Consider the following 23,913-nt stretch of genomic DNA (forward strand, 5'->3'; position numbering starts at 1 on the left):
TGCTTTACACTGTTATTTTTTCAAAAGCATATGTCTTATATACCCAGTGAACATTTTTCTATTCAAGAAGCAGTTTACTAAAAATATGGCTTTAAATGATACTACTTTTAAATTAACCATACCATTTACACATGTACCAAATGTGAAGTATCTCTTTATTCAAAAATGACCGGAGTACTAGGCATTAAGGACAGAAGAAATTAAAAATGCATGCCTAAAAATGTAATTAATCTATATAAAAAATTACTATGAAGAATTTGGAGAAACTTTCAATCAAAAAAGATATTTACAAACTGATACAGAATGAAGCACAACCAGGAAAATAATACATGCATTATTTTCAACAATATAAATAAGAACAGTGAACAAAAACAACTCAAAACTGTACAATGGATAATCATACTGACCTAAAGAAAGTTTAGAAAATGCACCTCTCCCTTCTTTACAGAAAGAAAAGAATATGAATATGAAATATTATATGCACTATTGGACTTACTTAGCTGATGTGTTACTTGTTTGTTCTGAACTGCCTTTTTTGTTTTAAAGAAATTCTTTGTTGCAAAAGATAACTCTGTACATGAGGGAATGTACTTAGAAATTAAAATTAAGTTTAAAACAAAATATATTTTAAAATTTTTAAAGGAAAACAAAGAAATACAAAAACATACATGTCATTTGTTAAAAAAAAGAGTAATTTCCTATAGAATTGTATTATTATTAATAAAGGGTATAATAGAAAACATTTTCACTGATTTCTTATTTAAGTATAGACCAAGAGATATGTGTTGCTATCACACTAGGATGGAGTCCCAATAACTTGTTAATCCTAAGAAAAATGGAAAAAATAGATCATAAAAGTTGAACAATGGCATTCTCCCAGGAACAAACAAAGAATTCCATAAAGGATTACAGCCTTGCCCATGAGACTAAGATAAAGAGATTGGAACACAAAAGATCCAGGCAGTGTGACGTGCCATGGCTGTCTATTTAATTTTTCTGAATGCTGTACTACGGAATATAATGATCCTGATCAATCATTACAGCAACTGCCACTGAACTGCCCTAACTGGTTTTACCCTTGGAGGTGTTTGGCAGCACAGAGATAAAGCTGCAGATGCCCCTCTATTCCTCCCCACCAAAGAGTCACTCAGTGTTGTATCAACTATTATTTTAGAAAGTACCTTAAAAGAGAAAACCTTCCCCAAGCCCTTCCTACCCAGATGACGCTCAAGTGAAGGCCTCCTATCAAACAGCTCTGTTGTAAACACATTAAGGATTCCCACTGGTGTCTTTCTTGCCTAATTGTTATTCATGTTTTTCTTCTTGCTCATTTTTCTTTACCTAATGTGGTCTCAAAAACACACTTTAGAACAAAGTAATAAATTGTGGTAATTATAGTAAATGACATGAAATATCCCATGGATACTAATAACATCACCATCTGGTCATCTCATTTTTTATGTCTTGACTAGCATACTTATACACGCCTCCTCCCCCCTTCCCTGGCAGTAATAAGAATAGGTTAGAAATATCTCTGACTGATAAGGTTTAGTCATTTGTTTTCACTGATTTCCGAAGACAAAAATCTCAAAGTTTGAAACAGCAGGAAACTGAATTTATATCCTCTATCTTTAGAGATAATGAAATTAACTTAGTTCGAGGAGACTAGTTGTGTAGCTTAAGGGGAAAAAAATCACAACTTCCGCTTCAGCTTTCTCGTCTGTAAAATGAGAAGCGAGTAGATCTCTTTAGTTCTCTTTCAGGTCTCAAATTCATAGGATGACAGAGTTAGATCTGGAAAGACCTCAGAAGTCATTAGTCCACCCTCCTCATTTTACAGAGGAAGGAATTGAGGCCCAGAAAGCTCAAGTGACTCGCCCAAAGTCACACAGAGGTATTAAGTATCAGAGCCAGGATTTCTACCACAGTCCCCTGGCTCCAGAAGTAGTCTTTCCATTATATTCTATTGTCCTTCAATTCCATAATGTCCAAATCAACCCCACCCAACATGTATACAAGGTAAGGATCTGACTGTTGACATATCATTAGTCTCATCTTATGAATGGAACCCTGAAAGAAGGAAAGGAAAAAGTGGACCAAAAATGCAAACAGTATGGAGTTGGAGGGGCGGCCCACAGAGCTAGTCATCTTGTAATGATGAACACAAACAAAAAACTGGACTCAAAATAAACTTAAAGAAAGAAAAGACTTGGCTGCCATTTGGAAAAGCAAAACATGTTTTCAGTGACCTTCAAACTCCTCTCCGAAATAACAACTCATCTTTTTAGCACTAGTATTTTTCTGGTCCTACTAAACGTGGCTGCAAATCAGGGAGTGCCACAATCACTAAAGGAGCAAAATTGTAGTTCACCCAAAGGAAAGATGCATGGTAGAATATAAATAGGTTATAATATTAACAATTAAGACATGCAAAAGCGTAGATAAAAGATACTAATTTTTTAAATGTATGACTAGAAAAGCAAAAGTGAAAGACAAGAGATGAATAACCCATGCATTGTTCCACTGGCTCCCCCACAATTTTAAAAGAACTCAGTGAAAGTCTCCAGCGGGTTGAATGGATCCACATGGAGAACTATAGAAGGACACAGCTAAGTGTTACACAGGTTAAGGAGGAAGGAATAGGTTGTAATCCATCCCTGTGGAGAAAGTATACAAGACACTGTGATCACAGATCAATTGAGCATCAAAGTAACTGCACTGGATGTTGGTAATGGGCCCACATTTCCCCCCTGTGCAAGGAACCATCTACACCTGCCCTCCCCTCTCCCATATTTTCTTCTTTACCCTGGCTTATGAAAATATAGGAGCTAGCCGAATAATAATAATAAAATAATTTCCTATTTGTTTATGGAAAGTGTACTTTTAAATGTGAAAAAAAAACTGAACAGAGAATATTTTCCAAATGATATCTTTTTTCTGGTTCAAAAAGCTACTGGGAAGGGTTGAAACAATTTTGATCCCTTTAAATAGTAAAAAAAAAAAAAAAAAACACCACCAAAAACCAGCACACCCATATTTTAGAAAACACTAATTGAACATGAACAAATTCAAGCATTCCTCAGGCACATCTGGCTCATGTTTAGATTCCTCAGAGAGCTGTAATACATATCTAGATTTGATACTCTCAAGCAGATAAGTTCTGGAATGAAAATTCAAAGCAGTCTCTATAACAAAACTAAATTAGATCAACAGCAGCCTCTCCTAAAAGTACATTTCCAAGACGCACGAGATACATAAACTGTAGCTAGTAGATGCATTCAATGATTAAGGAACATCTGGAATAAAAAACAGATAAGTCTCAGCAATACTATGTATCTGAGAAACAGAAATATGTTTCTAATAAATTCTTGGCTTCCCTACTAAATAAGTATTTTAGATTAAGATTATTTTTCCTAAGTACAAAAAAGTGTGCATGTAAGTTTTGAAAAGAATGTTCTATTTCTACTGATTTTCCTTTCTCATGAGGGAAGTTTAAAGTTTTCAACTTTATCTAAGTTCCTTCCTTTATCTAAGCTTATTTAACTTAGAACTAAATTCAATATATACTTACCAAAATGCTTATAATGTGCAAAAAACTGTATCCTCTTCAGTATCTAACACAGATATAACTAAGATAAGTTATTATCCTCAAGAAACTTAGAATGTTGTCAAAGAAATAAGGTAGACACAAAAATAAATAATATTAGAAGGGATAACGTGACAGTACAATAAGGTAAAAAATATAATTTGGGGAAAGTCTATTTCCTCCCACCCCTCCGGTTTCTACATCTGTAAAATAAAGGGAATGACCAAAATTATCTCTAGGGAGATTTATAGCTTGAAATCCTCTCATCTTGTATGAAAGGACTTGAGTTCTGAGGGATCACTGATGGCTTGGAGGCATGAGAGTGGGGGTGGGGGAAGGGTAAAACAGTTAAGAGGAAAAGCTTCCTGGGAGAGATGGCATTTAAATTGGATATTGAGGAATGGATGGGAATTCAGTAGGGTGAGCAAGTTGGGAGTTAGGGGAATTTCAGATGTAGGAAATGGTGAGGGCAAAGGATTTAAGCTTTCTTCATGTGGTTCTAAATTAAACTGTTTCAAGCAACTTCATCAAAATCTTTAAAAATTTATTGAGCACCTACATGTAACTAGGCCCTCACACAAAGGTATAAGACGGGGTGTCTGATCTTAAGATTCCCTTAAAAAGAGGGCTGGGAAACAGGACATACATCTCTAGAGATGAATAGCAATAAAAGGCAACATACGCTGTGTGTGGTGGCCATGTCTGTAATCCCTGCAATGTGGGAGTCTGAGACTGGTGAATTCATGTTAAGTTTGAGAATACTGAGCCTCACTGAGCTAAACACAGCTTGAGCGAGACGAGAAGACCAAATGAGTAAATAATACTGCCAGAAAGCACTACAAGAAAACAAAGGAAGGACGTTCACTCCAGGATTAGAACAGTAAAAAGAAACTTTATGGAAGATATGAGAATTGAGCGAGGAATCAAGGGAAGGGTTAGACCACTATCTGAAGAGCATGGCTCAGCCATTTCAGTCAGGAAGAATTCTGGGAGTCAAGGTACAGAGGCACAGACGTGTATGGTATGTCTGGGAAAAATGAACAGACCAGTTTGGCTATATCAGAAAGTATAAGAAAAAAAGCAGAGAAGTGAAAGAAACTAAACAAATAAGGGCTAAATTGAGAGTCTTGAAGGCAAGGAAGAGTTTGAACTGGGTATTCTTATTTTAAAAAATATTAGTTATTTTAATATACTAAATATGAATCAATAGAGAAAAAGCAAAGCCATGTATGGAACATGGAAGAAGACTACAATCAACCCCCTTTTTGAATCCACAAAGCCAATTAATCTTTCCCACTTTAGATACTCTCTTGAAGGAGCTGCTTCCTTGCTCAAGACCTTTACTCTTTTAAGAGATAAATTCCAAAGGCTCCATAAAACACTGCAATTCCATATCAGATCCACTTCAGGTCTGGACTGACAGAGTTATATAATCATAAAACATTACATCTGGAAGGGCCCTTAAAGACCATTTAATTCAACTCTTTTTTTATACAGCTGAGGAAATTGCCCCATCTCCCAAATTTAGTTCCTTTTCACTGGCTCTCCCCCATTCCTGGAATGCTCTCCCTCCTTACTTCTGCCTCCTGGCTTCCATCAAGACTCAGTTCAAACACACCTTTTTTTAAAAAAAAATATCATCTTATTTTTCCTGATTACATGTAAAGAAAAATTTTAACATTCCTTTTTAAAAACTTTGAGTTCCAAATTTTCTCCTTCCCTCCGAGATGGTAAGCAATTTGATAGAGGTTATACATGAGCAATCATGAAATACATATTTCCACATTAATCATGTTATGAAAGAAGACCAAAAGGAAAAAAAAAACATGAAAAAATAAAGTAAAAAATAGTATGCTTCATTCTGCATTCAGATTTCATCAGTTCTTTCTCTGGATGTGGATAGCATTTTTCATTACGAGTCCTTTGGAATCGTCCTGGATCACCGTATTGCTGAGAAGAGCTAAGTTATTCACCATTGACCATCATACAATATTATTGTTACTGTGTACAATGGTCTCCTGGTTCTGCTCACTTTACTTTGCATCAGTTCATAGAAGTCTTCCCAGGTTTTTCTGAAATCATCCTGACATCATTTCTCATAGCACAATAATATTCCATTACAGTCATATACCACAACTTGTTCAGCCATTCCCCAATAAATGGGCATCCCCTCAATTTTAAATTATTTGCCACCACAAAAAGAGCTGCTACAAATATTTTTTTACAAATAGGTCCTTTCTCCCATTTTAAAATCCTCTTTGAGATACAGCAAACCTCATCTTCCTACAAAAGGCCGTTCCAGATCTCCTCCCCTCCCCCCAAATTGCTAGTGTCTTCCCTCTGAGATTGCCGCCTATATCATATTTAGAATTCTATAGTTATGTAAATGTAAATATATATATAGACATGTGTATATTTATGTGTATATATTGTGTATATATAGATATATATATATACATACACACAAGCACACACACACACACACACACCAACCAATCCCTGCAAGACCATAAATCAGAGGCGCTATGGATTATGTTTTGAAAGTTGTACAAATGATAAAGTACAAGATTATCAGCCACATGTATAGACAGATACATGAACAACATCCATTTTGGCAAAAATTGTAACTTACTCTTAATATGGCTTACAGTATCTTTTTAATGGAAATAAAAGAATTTTTAAAAATTAAACCCTTAAATCACAAAGTGATTCCAATATAAATAAACCTCCAAACTATTTTGCTCTTCAACAAATTATTCTAGATATTTAAAGTCTAGTAGTTGAGTGTATTGGCTCACACTATCAGGTCAAATTAGTTTCATAAATCTATTTAAGTTGTTCACACAACAATCTGATTCTTTTTCTACCTCAGCTTTTAACATAGAATTCAAAGTACTGTAAATTATTTCCTTTTCCTCCTCATTGTTTTGTACTTTCCTCCCCTCCCCCATACTGCTTATTTTTCTGGCCCTTTTGTCACACTGGTTTTCCTAACCAATCCCCCGAGGACTGAGTTGTAACTAACTGAATAATATTTTCAAATTAATAAGAAAAAATAGCTTTGAGCATCCCACAGATCCTATGCAAATCCTATGTAATATTTTTAGAACTAAAATAATCATTAATTATTGTGAATAGTACTCAGTCTTTAAAGTGTATATAAATGTGCACATTATCCAGACTACTGTTTATTAAAAAATAATTTCCCTAATTGATGAATAAGGAGAAGATCAATCTAAATAAAAAGAAACCAAAAGAAAAAAAAGAAAAAAAAAAGAAAACCAGCACTATAGCACATTTTAAAAGAAATACACTGTCAGGGAAAATAGCACTAAATTTGGAATCAGAGGACCCAAGTTAAAATCCCAGATCTGCCACTCATACGTAGGTGACCTTGTTACAAAGTTATAAAATCTCTCTAATCCTCAGTTTCCCCATCTGTAAAATAGGGGATCGACCTGGTCATGATGGGGAGTCTGAGGCTAGTGGATCGCTTCAGTTCCAAGGTTCTAATGTGCAGTTAACGATTGAAGCCACTCAGGTATCCACACTAAGTCTGGCACTATTATGTTAATATCCAGCCCCTCACCCTCACCCCATCCCAGAGGAAGACCACCAGGCTGCCAAAGGCAGGATTAACGTCCCAAATTGGGAAACTGGAGCAATCAACATTGGGACTGAGCCCATGAGTGGCCACTGCACTTCCAGCCCAAGTGAGATAGGGAGATAGAAGACTCAATCTCAATTAAGTCAATCACATCAATAAATTGAGGGTGTTCAACTAGATCTATCAGTCAACAAGTATTTACGAAGCATCTAATATGTGCCAGACACTGTGCCAAAATTACCTCTACTGCCCCTTCCAGTTCTAAATCCATGATTCTTTGGCTGTACCTTAACTGCAACACTGCTGATAGAGGTAAGGGGGAAAAGTGGTTATATACAAAGTGTATGCTATGTGTAAGATAGTATGTATTTTATGTGATATATTACAAATAGCCTATGTTATTATAGTAACTAGAATTAATGCATCATATTTTAATGTTTATAAACATATAGTTTATATGCTCCACCAAGGTTCTACTTACTCTGAAGCCTAACTGGGATATGAAGGTAAAATTGGCTATCTAATGCTAGGCAAGTGGAACATGGACTCTCCCAAGTCTGCAAAGACCTCAAATAAACTGCACTGCTGTTGTACCAGGACTAGAGTGGCTAAGTTTGGAGAGGATCCTTACTAAATTGGCTGCATGGTTATGAATATGTTGCCAACAGAAACTCATGGACATAATCTACTAATGCGGCAGTTGTCAGGTTTTGGTCCCAGGACAGATCTACCTTCTTAGAAATGATTATAAATTATATAAAAATAATCCTCTCCAAAGAACTTCTTTTTGTGTGGGTTATATCTATTGATATTTACCATATTAGAAATGAAAATATCTTAGTTATTATGAAAATAGTTTGACCTCACAGACCCCCTGAAAGCATCTGTGGGAACCCTAGGGGCCTAAGAGTCAAATTTTCCATAAAAGGAAATGAAGTTTTGATCTGGTCTTGTGGAGAAAAAGATTACAAATTACAATGTAAAATTAGACATAATTGGCAAATAACAGAAGTTCAAGGAAAAAAAGTAATGTCCAAGAGCAGAAAGGTAATTACTGACTTTTGGGGAAAGAGTATTCAAAGAAATAATGAGACTAAGGAAGGCTGGATGGTAAAGGATGTACACTTGGGTTCTCCAAAAAAAATCAACTTCAAAAGTATAAGATGAAGGAGCCATCTTCAAAAAAAAAATACAAAAACAAAGAAACAAACAAAACAAATCTATGAATTTCGGTAGACTTCAGGATCTATATCATTTGACAATGGGACACAGTGGCCAAAATCATTAAATCAGTCTTAGGCTGCATTAAAGAAAGTCATGGCATCCAGAACTAAGGTACTTGTCCTCTCTCCAAGTTAGATCACACAGAACATAGCTCTAAGTACAAGCTATGCACCAATGAGGTGATGGATAAGACATGTAATTTCAGACACAGTCAATGTGTGGATTTGTTTTACTCAACTATAATTAATTTTTACAAGGGAGAGCTTTGGGGGGCAGGGTGTAAATTGGTGAACAGTGAAAGAGAGAGAGAAAAAGGAAGGAAGGAAGAAGGGAAGGAAGGAAGGAAGGAAACTTTAATGAAACATTTTAAATACACAGAGAGCCGAAGAAGGTCCAGAAGGGGATCCAGGCAAGCAGGATAATTCTGTTACTATCATGTTAAGTTTGATATACACTTTTTGGGACAAAAAACAGTACATAATACAAGTTCACAATTTCATACACAATCTTTTTTCTGTTTTTGCTATATTGAAATACTCATGTTTTTTAAGTAAAAAAGAAAATTTAAGAGGAAAAAACCATCAAATTTCCCACAAAAAAAGAATGGTACATTTATTGTCAGACAGTGATTGTATCAGTTGATTTTTGCTTAACTGTTTTTCTTTGTTATAAAAGAAGGAACACTGGAGATAGGGGTGGGGAGTGGGGAGACACTATCTGGTAATGACTAATGTATATAGAAGACAGCAATAAAACTTTTTAAAAAAGTTTGTCAGTGAAAAGGGACATAAGGATACGACAGTCACGGTCAAGGATACAAGATGGTTATGAGCTGATGGTTAATCATAGGTTAGTAGGAAGGTAAATGAAGTCAGAACAGAGAGTAATGTGATGGACTGGTAGACCAGCATGGAACTAAGGTGCTAGAAATCACAACTAATGGAAAGAAAAAGTTTAAAAGAAATAAGAGAGTGGGAAGTCAGTGAAAGGAATTTCAGAGCTCAAGATTGTGGGAGTAGAACTATTATGAATGATGACTGAGGTCTAAGGCTCAGTATGGCTGAAGCAGGACAAAGGTGAAGGTCATTGGAGTTGAGCAAGTAAAGGAAGTGTGTGGTCAGGGAGTGAGAGTTTTCATAAAGATGGCTGATACAGCCTGGCCAGACTGGGGCCATTCCCTCACAAGAAGGGAAGGGGGATAAATGGACAGGAATAGTTAGAATGACTGATGCATCAATCCATGAGTTAGGCCCCTTACACCAAGGAATTCTGATGGACTCAAAGGGTGCCAGTAGTCTGGCTCATACTAGATTGGAGCATTTGAAAAAATGTTCCAGCTCCTTGTGCCCTCCTCAGTATGACAGTTCAACCTCTAAATGTTTTTGCCACTTAGACCTAGGAGAAGCACAGAAGATGGGAAATCAGTTGCTCAAATAATGAAGGGAGGAGGAGGAGAATCCTAGAAGTCAGTAATTGACTTTAGGGAGAGAGCACCGTCCAGTGGAAAGAGAAGGGATTTAGTGCCCTCAGTACTGAGGTTTGAATTTCAACTCTGCCACATTCATTCATTCACTTATTCATTCATTCATTCATTCCACAAACATTTACGCTATGTGCAAGGCACTGGAAATACGAAGGCAAAAACAAAACAGTTCCTGCTCTCCTGGTTTATATTCTATTAGGGTTGAGGGGAGGAAACAATATATCCAGTTTAAGTAAATACAAAATATATTCAAAGTTATTTTGGGAGAAAAGGCACTAGTAACTTAAGAGCATCAGGATGGGCTTTCTATAGAATGTAATTCTTGAGCTGGGCTTTGAAGAAGTTGGTATCACTTTAGGCATATCACTTCACTCTCTGAACCTCAGTGTCCTCATCTGGAAAAGGATGAAATAGGACAATCTGGTTCCTTAGGTGCCTTCCTAGTCCTGTGATTCTGCAAGGATGAGGGGAAAAGTGGCATATGATATAATGGCATGACCTTCAGAGAAGGGGAGACTGAGAGTGATTCCCGTTGCAGGAAAGCAAAGATTTGAACAAAGACGGCAATAAGGAGCTACTACTTCTCCTTTGTCAGCCATCACCCAATCAATCAGCTAGCTTTTATTCCGTTTTGGAGCGCTTCTCAGCACTAAGGCAATCAAGTGTCTCTGAGTCTTGCCTTTGTTTCAATCAAGAGTCTTTGATTAAACCGGAGTCTTTGATGACCTGCTTAAGTCACGGGAAGGCCTAGGTCACATGGGTTTGAGTCACATGGTGGTGATGCTCTATGACTCTGAAGAAGGGTATATATACTCTGAGGTTAGCATTTTGCTTGGGGCTCACTCATTGGAAGAGTGTTGGTGTAGAGACCCTGGGTAGCTGCTAAGGAGCCCCTGGCTCTGAAAACCCAGATGTTGGTGCTTCTCTCTCTGGTAACTATGTATGTATTGCGATGGTCACTTTCAATTTGTGTTATTTGCTCTGTTTATATAATGTATGCTTGTAATTTCTATTTGTGTTTTCTCTGAAGCTCAGGGTGCTGACTTTTTCCCCTGAAGTAAGTGAATGATATATGTATGTTTGATTAAAGTAAACCCCTTGCTTTCCTTAGAAAAGTATATGAAAGAACCTGTGCTAGCAGCCCTCCTGTGTGCTGGTGTTATTGGCCTTACACTGCTGTTACAATACCTATGGCAATGGCTTTTTTTTCTCATTTTGTATTTAAATTTAAAATTAAAAAAAATTTTACAAAAATTAAATGCATAAAATACATAAGAATGCAAAGGAAATCAGTAGAGGGAAATACACTTATCAAAATCTCTTTTAAAAAACAAGTCCACAGACCCCAGGTTAGGATCCCTGCTCTAAAGTCTAAATTTTTTATCATCAATAGCTATTGACATACAGTTCTTCAAGGCTTGCAAAGATCCTCCCCACAGCCCTATGAAGCAGAAACACATATTAACCTCATTTTATAGGTGAAAAAGCCCAGGCTGAAAAAAGTTAAGAGATTTGCCTGTGATCATACAACACAACTAATAATAAAAGAGGCAGGGTCTGAGGGTACCTCTTCTTGACTGCAAGCCTAGTACTCTCTCAATTACACCACACCATCGACAACTACAGTACCTAAGTGGTACCGTGGATAGAGTGCCTGGACTGGAGTCAGGAGGACCGGATTCAAATTTGACCTCAGACGCTTATTAGCTGCGTGACCCTGGGCAAGTCACTTAACCCTGTCAGCCTCAGTTCATCATCTGTAAAATAAGCTGCAAAAGGAAATAACAAACCATTCCAGTATCTTTGCCAAGAAAACCCCAAACGAACACAGGACTGAAACAACTGAACAACTGAAGCCAGACAATCAACCTCGTGAGTAAGTAGCACAAGCATGTTCTTGGCACTGTGGATACAAAGGGCTGGGCTCTATGATGATGAACAACAAACAAACAGATAGGAAGGAATTTATTACACAGGCTAAAGAAGTCACATGACTTTCCCTCACCATGGGCGTACCTAATCAGGGACCAGAATCCAAAACAACAGATTCTAACGCAATCCATCAATCAGTATTTATTAGGCATTGTGCTAAGCAACAGGGGATGCAAAAAGAGGCAAAAGACCGTCTCTGCCTTCGAAGACTCACAATCTAACGGGGAAGACAACATGTGAACAAATGTACACAAAGCAAGCTAGATACAGGACAAATAGGAGAGATTCTAATTCAATCCTTTTTCTCACCACTGTAAGTGAGTCTTTGGGGATGGTGGGAGAGGCGTGGTATTGGGGAAAAAATACATCAATTAAGCATTTTTAAGAGAGCTTAGACAAATAATAATAGAAATAGCTAGCAATTATATAACCATTTCAGGTTGCAAAATGCCTTCTATACGTTAATTTATTTGATCCTTACATATCCTGTGAGGTAGGTGCTCTTATCAGCCCTGTTTTCATAGAAGAGGAAATACAGAAGAGCCCCATTTTATAGAAGAGGAAACAGAGGCACAGAGATGTTAATTAATAATGATAACAACTAAGATTTATACAGTACTTATTATGTGCCAAGCACTGTGCTAGTCGCTTTACAACTATTGTCCATTTGGTCCTCACGACAACCCTGAGAAGGAGGGGCTATTAGTATCCCCATTTTACAGGTGAGGAAATAGACAAACAAAAGTTAAGTGACTTGCCCAGGGTTACAAAGCTAGTAAGTATCTGAGGCAGGATCTGAACTCAGGTCTTCCTGATCCCAAGTCCTGAACTCTCTCCACCACACCACCTAGCTATCTCAAATCACATCTTCTCTGAGGCTTGTTTTTACAACTGTAAACCGAGATAATTAGACTAGATTATCTCTAAGTTCTCTTCCAGCTCTTAATATTATATTATCTTCTACTTGCAAGAATTTGTTGATGCCCTCGATATGGCCTCCCCTGGTACACTTGAGTGTTGGACTTGGAGTGAGTTCAAAATTACACAAATTAAGTTGGTGATATTTATGAAAGGATTAGGGCAGCTAGGCGGTATAGAGGGCCAGGCCTGGAGTTAGAAGACTCATCTTCCTGAGTTCAAATCTGGCCTCCGATACTTACCAGCTAGGTGACCCTAAGCAAGTCACTTAACCCTCTTTGCCTTGGTTTCCTCCATCAGTTAAATGAGCTGAAGAAGGAAATGGTAAATCACTCCACTATCTTCACCAAGAAAACCTCCAATGGGGTCACAAAGAGTCAGACATGACCAAAAAATGAACGAACAACCAAAACATGAGTAAAACTTTATAAAATCTGAGACTAACAAAGTACCTTCTTCATGACAATACTTAAAACATTATACTAACACAGGTTATTATTGCTAATGTTACCACAGATGAAGAGAGAGATCCAGAGAGGTTAAATGCCCAGGTGATCCAAGCTTGATTCTCCTTGGCTTATCTTTAGATGAAGCTGAATGGGGATAATCACTTTCACCGCTTGCTTACAATTATTGCCAACTATGAAACAGGGATAAAGACATGTTCCGAACCTGCACCTGGTCAGAGTCAAACAGCCCAGGAAGATATGTGAATGAATGTGAGCACCCAGGGTATTAACTAGGAATGTTTGTGCCTCAGACAAGAGGAAATCAAGGTGCCTTCAGCTGGAGCGGACAGAGAGACTGAAACCCTAGGATACCAGGATGACGGGCAAAGGAAGGAGAAGAATTCACCTACTAGAGATCATCTACTTCCTTCCAATGCAATCCAACAAGCATTTGTTAAGATGTAGTAAGTGCAACAGACTATGAACCTAAGAGGAAGTTAGGGGTTTTAAGAGGCAGAGATGAGGGTAGAGCGCATTCCAGGCACGAGGCACAGCCTGCACAAAGGCACGGATGGAATGCTGAGTTTAAGCAACAGAGTAACATGAACTAAGCTGGACAGTAAATGAGCCAGGCTAGGAAGGTCTTTAAATGCTAAACTGAGAGTGTAGAGAGAAAAGAGGGCCCAGAATAGAACCTTGGGAGACCACCAAAAAATGGATGGGGATAAGGAACAGCAGTGATCAGGGAAGGGAATGAGGCCATAGAGCAGCAGATGGTCACAACTTTCAGTTCTATCAGTAGGTCCAGAAAAAAGAAGTGACTTGTCCAAATAGAGCCAAGTCCTAAGTGACTGATTACTTCAATCTAGTTCCTCTGACTATATAGTCCTTCTTCTATATAATGAATCAAAGCAAACCACAAAATATTTATGAAATTGACCAAATGTCTGGGCCAATATAAATTAGATTGTTGCTTAATAAATATTTTATCAGTTGATGACTGATATTCTACTATTCATGAAGTTGAATATTCATTTGTTCATTATTGCAGACTACAGACAATCCAACCCTAATTATACTTCATACATCTATGGACCAAAGCTATTTCAAGAGACCAAATTAAAAGAGTTATTACAGAAGCAATTCTGTCTAAATTCCTGTGTGCTATACTTAGATAACAGTTAAGATAAAGTTAACAGATGCTTAAAATACCTGAAACAATTTAACTTAAAATAATCTAAAGGTTAGAAAAGGACATGGGTTGGGTAAGGTTGAGAGGAATGGGAATAAGAGAATAGGAGGAAGGGGCTGGGGACAGTTTTCTCCTAAATGGCTAGTGACTGATTAATATGGAAATGGGGAAATAAAAGAACTCCTAGGGATAATAGTGATCGATAAATGAATAACAAAGTTCACAGTATCCAAGGGATATTTTGCAAATGGAATTCCATTTAACCTAGCATCTGGGTAGCTGATATAGGGGTGCTGAGCAGTGGTGGTTGGCAACGATAGGAGGCTGGGCCTGGTTTTGCCAGTCTGGGGTAAATCAGAGGTCCTTCCCCTTCATGCAGGTCCACATGTCCACACACCCACACACCCTCCACCTCAGTGGGCAAAGGTCCTTCTCTCCTCCCCCATACCCTCCCCCTCATAGGGCAGTGATTGAAGACTATGGGTATAGGTTCTGAAAAAAAAAAATACACATTTTGTAGAAAAATTTTTAAGCTTTAGGAGGAAAGTATATTATTTATTTTATAAGTAATACAAATATATAATTCTTTAAATCTGATGACCAAGAATACTTTATGAAGCCATGCTTCACAGTAATGGTTTACACCATACCTTCAGTTCAGTACATCATATGATATCAAAAGAAGTTATTAAAACATCTGTTCAAAAGTCAGCTAAAATGATTGTGTTCCTTTAACATATTAATCACACAATTCCCAACACTATCAGCATTTTCTATGTTCAGAGTAAAAATGAAAGTTTGTGGGAAAGGAAACGAAAAAGAAAATATATTAGCATATAGAACCCAGAACTTTGCGTGTAAATGTTTAATTACCTACAATTAGGACAACATCATTTGGTAAGGCTAATATGGGCAGAGAGCAGTTCAAATAAGGTTTAAGCCAACCATTTTCAAACCATAGTAGGTACCACATATTTCACTGGCTACAACTTGACAGATTTAACGGAATAAAATTAATTTCAAATATAATTTGAGATATGTAAAACCTACGATAACATCAGGAGGAAAAAATAGCCAAAATTCAAAGCTCAACATTATCAAGAGATTAACAAATGATTTTCCTGGAGCACTAAACAATGTTATTCTTACTTTAATTAGTAAAATGTCTTAGATACAGATTTTCAGAGTAGTTTCAAGTTTACGATGGTATATACTCATAACTAAAATGAAAATGTCTAATTTGTCTAATGTCTAATTTCAAAAGAATTAAGGAAATCAATTAAGGAATTCATTTAAGTCTCTGCTTCAAGTATTATGTAATGTCCTACTATAAATATGCAAAGAATTTGGATGGAGAAAACATATGGAGCTTTTCAGCAAAAATGCTGGAGAGATACTTAAAGGGAACCCTGCTCTTCATATATGCCTCAAAAAAACAATAGAAACACAAAAAAGAGAAAAATGAATATCAAAAATATACAAGCCATTATTGATAAAAGACAGCAATTAGGAAGACATTGTGGTGTTAAAAATGGAAAGTGTCAATAAAACTTTTCAAATTTAAATACACACATTAAAAAAATAATCTAAAATAGAAAATTAGTAAAGTACCATTAAAACGTGTATGTATAAACACACAAACATATACATAAATAAGAGCAACAAATAGCTAAGTACTAAGGGAAGCACAGATGGAAAAAAGAAACATCCTTCAATGTATAAATGTCACACTTAGGGAAAGTAAGCAAGAATCAGCACCAGTGATAACATCATAAGAACAAATTTTTTAAAAAGAACTTGTAGAAAGCAAAAATTCATGGGGACAACTAAAATTAGAACCTTAAAACACTTTTAGAAAACAACAAACAAATAATTTTTTAAGGAATGGAAGGAAATAATTTCTTAAATGACCAATATGGAGAAAATCTTTTGAAAAAATAAAAGCTATCAACAGTTTACAATGATTACAAGATTTCACATACTAAAAAACTGGACATACTTTTAAAATCACAAAACTATTGAAAAAAATCAGAAAACATGTAGATTGTGAATGTAACAACTTCAGAATTACTGAGAATTTAGAAAATGTAACCTTCTACCCCCCAAAATCTCAACAACGCATTCCAGGAAATCAAGTGTTACCCACCCATGGCTCAAGCCTGACATTTGCACAAGACTCTCCTCACTGGTGTAAAGAATGATCCCTGATCCATGTATACATGATGGGGAGAGTTCCTTAGGACTTGCAGGAGGAAAATTCCTTATTCTTTCTGATTTCCAGAGAGGACACCCAGGGTTCCTGACTCTCTTCAGAAAGAGGTTCCTGGAGGAAAAGAATGGCTAGAGGAAGAAGCCTGTATCCTATCTCTGTACCCAGCTTCCCTCAACTTTAGGGAATTTCCCCTTTATAGCTGGAAGCCAGAAGAAAGGAGGATTCTTCCTCCATTGGGGAAGACGGTAGAGGGGAGTGAGAGAACAAGCAGGTGAGGAAAATAGGTCGTCTTTTTTTTTTCTTCCTTCCATGATTTTGGCTGACAATAAACATCTGCCTGGATTTCCACTGAAAATCCCAAATTTCAACAACAGGCAGATGTTCATGCCAAATTGTATTTCAAAACAGTTCTGGATTCTAAAACAAAGCCAAATTAGTTGCTAGAGTATTCACTGTATTGGCCAAATCACCATTTTAGAAGGGTGTTTAAGATACTTCAAAGTAAACAAAAGGAAAAAAAAGGAGGATAAAGAAAAAGAAAAGAAAGAAGCAGCCCCTCCTGGATTCTAGTTAATAACTATAATAGTTATATTAGATTCTAATACAGATAACAATAGATTCTAGTTAATAACAGTAGTAGTAATCAAACTAATGCTACTACTACTGTTACCAATAATAAAATAATTTGGGCAGCTATGTGGCACAGTAGATAGAATGCCAGGCCTGGAGTCAGGAAGACTCTTCCTGAGCTCAAATCTGGCCTTAGACACCAGCGCTGCGATTCTGGACTAGTCACTTCATCTTGTTTGCCTCGGTTTCTCATCTGTAGAATGAGCTGGAGAAGGGCATGGCAAACCACTGAAGTATCTTTGCCAAGAAAACCTTGAATGGAGTCACAAAGTCAGACACAACTGAAAACCCACCGAACACGATGACAACAAGTAACAGTACTAGTAAGAGTAGTAATAATAGCGGCTTACATTGGCAGTGTGAATATAAATATTAACAAGAAAACCCTCATTTCTGTATAGTACTTCAGGGTTCCCTAAGCACTTTCTACAAAATAACCCTGCAAGACAGGTAGTGAGAATCCCCATTTTACCAATGGAGATACTTGGGCTCTGAGAGACTGAAGGACATATGTACAAGGTCAAGTGTCTGAGGAAGGATTAAAACCAGGCCTCCTGACTCCAGTCTAGCATTTTTCTACTGTAACTCGCCAATCTGAACAGAAGGAACTACGGTGGGGTTTATAAGAAGTAAAGCAGAATCAGGCAGAGGGAAAGAACCAAAATATACATACTAATTACAATTATGTAAATACATTAAAACTACAAGAAAATTCATGTTAAATGTGTAGCACAACTATGCATGACTTATGTAAAGCATTTTTAAAAAAAAATCAGTAAATAACAAAAGGGTGCAATTACATATACAAGCATTTAAAATAAAATAAATGGAAAACTTTGAATAGAAATGAATAGAACATGTGCATCTTGACTTGCTGAGCTAGAATGTGACAGAAAAAAAGCAAAAAAGGAATAGAAATGACTGAAAAATATTAAAAAGGCCACAGTACCTTCAGCTTCCATTGAATAAAAAAACTTGTCAAAGCTGATTAATTTCTGCAAACCAGCACTAACCCCAAATGAGTCCATTAATAAATGACTTCATCTTGAAATACCTCTAAGTTAATGAATTCCTAAAATAGTTAACTATAGTCAACTAGATACATAGAGATTTTACGGAACTAGTATAATAAAGACAACTAATTTTATAGGTCTTACTTCAACTTCTATTAAAAGCTGCAGTCAGTGGCATCTTACTATTCTAATTATTTTAGTAAGACATTTCTATTGTGAGAAAGCAGTCCTTTCTTTATTAATTCTTTCTTGCAAAATGTTGGGCTAGCTTTTATTTTTCAAAGTTTTATTTCAATGACAGGTTACAACATTGGGCCAGATCTAATAATATGAAACTTAACAAAGATAAAAGTAAATTAGGTATTTCACTTATGTTGGTTTTTTTTTTTAATTAGCTTCACTGGAACTAGATGGGGAGGCATGGGCAGATAGGTTCAGTTTCTTTCAAAAAAAAAAAAAGAGATCTGGAGATTTTAGTGAATTGTAGATTCACGGGATGATAAAACAGCCATGAAAACTAATGGAATCTTTGGCATAACAAGGAGGCCTAAAGAGGCATTGTTCAACTTTAATATGCCCAGATTAGCCAGGTGAGTATGAATGAAAAAGGGTGGAGGGGGGAAGATGCATCTATAGAGTATTTTCTATGTACCAGGTACTGTGATAAGTGCTGGGGGATGCAAAAGAAGCCAGCAAGATTGTCACTGCCCACAAGGAGCTTACATTCTAAAAGGTTAAGACAATACATAAAGGACTGTTAGTGGGAGAAAGGGTGGAGGAGTATGATTGAGGAAGCAAGATTTGGAAAAGTCCAGAAAGTGATGGTGAGGTCTGGAAAGATAAGGCAAAAGTACATCTACTAAAGTTCAGGTTCCGAAGGGAAGCTGATGAGAACTATGCCCAATCCTAGGTGCCATATTTTAGGAAGGCTACTGATAAACTAGAGAGTATCCAGAAGAAGGAAGCCCATATAAGATCAGTTGAAGGAACTGGAAGGTCTCTAAAGTTTCTTCTAGTTTCATAATTCTAAGTGCTAAAACAGAGCATTTATTTAAGACCATCACCAGAAAGGAACAGGAGTTTAGCCCCAGATTTGTGCCATTTTAAGATTAAGCAATAATATATTTTATCATCTAAATCGACATAAATACAAAAACATGTACAACTACAAATAATTTTGAATTTGCTAAGTAAGGGAAAGTGACACATTATCATTTATTGAATATTCCAGAACTGAACATTTGGCATGAGCTTTAGTAGAGATGATTATTTCTGGGTAAAATAATTTGGATAGGTCAGGGAAAGACAGGCCTATAAACATCTCTTTATACATAAAAGGGCAGCATCTCTGTTGGCTTGGAAGGAAATGTGCTAGTCAGAAGGAAAAAGAAAGGAAGAGAATCCATTTTCTCACTCTTAAAACTATTAAACACTTGAAGAGGAGGTGAAGGTGAGGAGCAGACTGTTCTTTTCAAGCACAAAGGACCTCTTACATGCCATGCCTTTCTATTTCCAAAACACCCTTCTATTCCAGTAAAAGGCAATCTTGTTACAAACCAGGTGGAAAATTTCCTCATTTTTTTAGATCATTCAGAGGTAAGCAATCTCTTTAGTCCAGGAGAACTAAGCAAAGCCAATAAGTGCAGCAGACCTATGGCATAGGTGAGATAAAGAAGAAAGGAGGAGGGGGAGGGCTGATGGAAGTCAGAAAGAAACAAAGACAGAAAGGGGGGTATAGAAATAGAGGAATGGGGCAGCTAGGTGGTACAGTGGATAGAGTGCTGGGCCTGGCATCAGGGAGACTCATCTTCTTGAGTTCAAATCTGGCCTCAGATACTTTCTAGCTGTATGACCCTGAGCAAGTCACTTAAACCTATTGGCCTCAGTCTTCTCATCTGTAAAATGAGCTGGAGAAGGAGAAGCTGGAGAAGCAAACTACTGCAGTATCTTTGCCAAGAAAACCCCAAAACGGGGTCGCAAAGAATTAGACAGGACTGAAAAACAAATGAACAACAACAGAGCAGAGCAACAGCTGAACAGATCAGTCAGTGGTCCTAAATACACATTGCCTACCTATCCCTGGTAAGAAACAGCAACATCAATAAAAATCCAGGCAGGAATACTATTTGAAACACTTAAGTAAAATGTGAAAAGTAACAAATTCAATTATACATCCAAAGCAGCGTGTTAAGTTCTGGTGATACAAAGACAAAAACGGAACTGGAGGGGCTTATATTCTAAAAGTCAACATGTAATAAGGAGGAGCGCTAGACTTGGATTTGAATCCTGACAAATAACTTAACCTCGCTTGTCCCTCAGCTACAAAGCAGTACTAAATGACTAAATACTGTTTCCCGGACATAGTTGTAATGGTAATAGTCATAAGGAAAATAATTCTGATTGTCAACAACTACTGTCTCTATGACCTTATAACACTTACAACCTTATACAGCTTACTCTTCCTTATGAATGAAAGTCCTGGTTTAAATAATCCAAAAGATGTTCATATTTAACTTTGGAGTACATTTGGAAGTAGGAGATTTATATTTTAGATTATGTTTAATATACTTTCCATTCCTGTGGAAAGTGCTGGCCAAGAATGGACAAAAGAAAGTTCACCAGAAGTCAAGTAGATCATCAGTATCTAGAGAACCCTGATTACCAAAGCTCAAATCAAATCTGATCATTTATAAATTCAGAGAGCCCATATTAACTAGATGGCACTAAAGATTCCCATCTACAGGGTGTTCCTAAAGTCTGGACACATAGGCAAAAATGCATATTTTCTAGAAATGAAATGAATGAAACATTCAACAACATCTGATTTAATTGGAATGTTAAAAATAACATCTTCAATTCATTTGTGATGCAAAGGTTGATGCACTTTGCAAGATTCATGTGAACTCGATGCAGTAACTCCACATTGCTGGCAATTGCCTATGTGTCTAGACTTTAGGAACACCCTGTATCATATCACACACACAATCAAATGAAAACTTTTTTTCCTAAAGTAGCTAGGTAAAAATAGAACTCATTCAATAAACATTTATTAAGTACCTACCATATTCCAGAGGTTCTAGATACAAAAACAAAAAATACAACAGTAAAGAAGGAAGCCCTGTTGGCTTATATGCCTACCTCACGAAGCTCTAGTCTTTGGGCTACAGCTTCCAGGCTTTCCTGACCAGTGCTCTCCACAGAAAGTGTGAACTCCACAAACTCATTGTCTAGCAGCTGGATTCGGGCAACCAAACAGCTCTTGCTGGACACTGTGTATCGACGAGTACGTTTCAGTTTCAACCCAAATGGAAGTGGCATCTTATCTCCCCTTCTATTGTAAAGGGGCAGTGAGGAAAAAGTACCACCACTGATCCAGTGGAAGGTAATGGAGAGAGAATGTTGGGTCTCCTGAGTTGACAGCTGTAAAGTCTCAGGCTGCTCACCCAGCAGCGTCTGCAGCCATTAAAAAGCATCTGATTCTCCAAGGTCCAGGTGAAGGGATCATCCACCAAAGTACTGTGAAAAGAGAAGATTGATTTGTTTATGTAAGGATATCCTGATAACTGCAGGCTTAGCTTTAAAACAAAACAATCAATAAGCTTTCATCCACAAATCAGACTTCTCTGACCTCTAAAAAAATGTTTAGAGCTAGACAAATAGATGTTAAATCTGAGCACCAGGATTATATTCTTTAATCTTAGCCATATTTGAAAGACCTCACCTTCAACTAAAACATTTATTAAGTGCAAAGTATGTGCTAGGTATTGGTTATTCAAGGATGAAAAATGATATGGTACCTGTCCCAAAAGAACTTACATTCTACTGAGGGGGAATGTGATAAAGGCAGGACAGAAATCTAGATAAAGTATTCTAGGAACATTTGAGAAACATAACACATTCAGATGAAGGTGAGGGTGAGTGCAAGCTTCACAGACAAAATGGCACCTGAGTTGAGTCTTAAAAGGCATCGAGATAAAGAGGGAGTGTTTTATCAGAATGGTAGATACCAGATGTGAGAATGAAGGGAGGCTGGAAAAATCTAGTGGTTCCAGGAACTGAGTAATTGCATTTGGCTGGAATGTAGAGTGTGTGAAAGGAAGGAATGTTAAATAAAGCTTGAAAGGTAGATTAGAGCCCAGATTGTAAAGGGTTTTAAATGCCAGGCTATGGAGTTTGTATTTAAGACAACTGGAAGCCACTAAAGGATTTTAAACAGCAGAGTGACATAGGCAGATCTATGCTTCAGAGAAATTATCTTGGCAGCTATGTGCTAAGGATGGATTAGAGAAGAAAGAGACCATTTGCAAAGCTATAACAGTAGTCTAATACAGAAGAGGCCCAGAACTCAGGTGTGGTAAGGGAATTAAGAAGGTGTAGAGGTAGAATCAGCAGGAATTAACAGGTGGTTTGATGAAGGTGGAAGAAGGTAAAGCAAAAGAAGTGTAATAGACGACCTCCACATTTGGAGCCTGGGCACACAGCAATGCCATCCACAGAAGTACACAATTGTGTTTCCTGTAGCACTTCGTCCAGACCTCTCCTTTACATGATCACATTCATACATGTCTATCTCACACCACAAATTTTTTGCATACAGAAACTTTTATTTTTTCATCTCTGTATCCCTAACAACTATGGCAACGTCTCGTTGTAGGTGCTTGGGAAATGTTCATTCAGTTGAATATCCTTGAAAGGAGAAAATTAATTCTGACAAAATGTCCATTAAAATGAATATGTCAACTTTATACCATCACTTCCTAGACACCATCAGCCATGCAATCTGCACTGCCCTCTGGCCCTCATCTCCACTGCCTCCAGGGCCAGAGAATGGGACTCTGCATGTAGGGACAACTTAGTGTTTCATAGGCCAGCTTTAACCTTATCTTGCTCAATTCTAAGCCTTGACTCCACTGCATTTCACTTTCAGGCCACCTCCAGCCACTACCCCTCTCCCCTTCCAGCTCCCCTATATGTGTAGTCTTCCCCTACTGGGATACAAGCTCCCTTGAGGAAAGAGGTAAAGAACTGTTTTGTTTACCTTTAAGTATTTCTCCAGCACTTAGCACAGTACCTGACATATAATAAATAATTTACTTTATCATGGGATGGCTAGAAGGGGGGAAAGATTAGTATAAGAAGAAATTCACAGGACATAAAGACAAAATATATCAATAAAATTTTATTTTTAAAAAATAAATGGGGCAGCTAGGTGGCGCAGTGAGTAGAGCACTGGCCCTGGAGTCAGGAGGACCTGAGTTCAAATCCAGTCTCAGACACTTGACACATGTATTAGCTGTGTGACCTTGGGCAAGTCACTTAACCCCAATTGCCTTGCCAAAAAAAAAAATAAAAAAATAAATGATTTTCTTATTTACTTGATATCTGGAAAAGTAAACAATCTCTCCCAATTCCTCTTGCCTCCCCTAAATATTTTAAGTCATTTCTGAGCCCCTAAAATATCCACAGGCTTTAAACATATTTTTTCTGTATAGGACTTTGCAAAGTGTTTTCACATATATTATTTATTTATATAAAAAGTTCTGAAGTAGTATTTAAAGATAAAGAGTTAGTGAGATACTGGAAAGTACAGTGGACTTAAGAGTTCAGAAAGACTTGGACTGGAACTCCGTTTCCAATTACATACCAGCCATGTGACCATGGACAAGT

At 37.1% G+C, this 23,913-nt stretch overlaps 1 protein-coding gene across 1 annotated transcript in view; it reads right to left on the bottom strand.

Annotated features, from left to right (window-relative positions):
- The window catches only part of PTPN21 (protein tyrosine phosphatase non-receptor type 21), a 129,508-nt gene that overhangs the window by 99,839 nt on the left and 5,756 nt on the right, over positions 1-23,913 (bottom strand). The window contains exon 2 of the mRNA XM_036734453.1: positions 21,385-21,762. Within this exon, the coding sequence (XP_036590348.1) occupies positions 21,385-21,564 (180 nt within the window). The 5' untranslated portion in view covers positions 21,565-21,762. The remainder of the gene's footprint in view (positions 1-21,384; positions 21,763-23,913) is intronic.

This window comes from Trichosurus vulpecula, chromosome 8 (genome assembly GCF_011100635.1).
Source record: "Trichosurus vulpecula isolate mTriVul1 chromosome 8, mTriVul1.pri, whole genome shotgun sequence".
Taxonomy (NCBI): Eukaryota; Metazoa; Chordata; class Mammalia; order Diprotodontia; family Phalangeridae; genus Trichosurus; species Trichosurus vulpecula.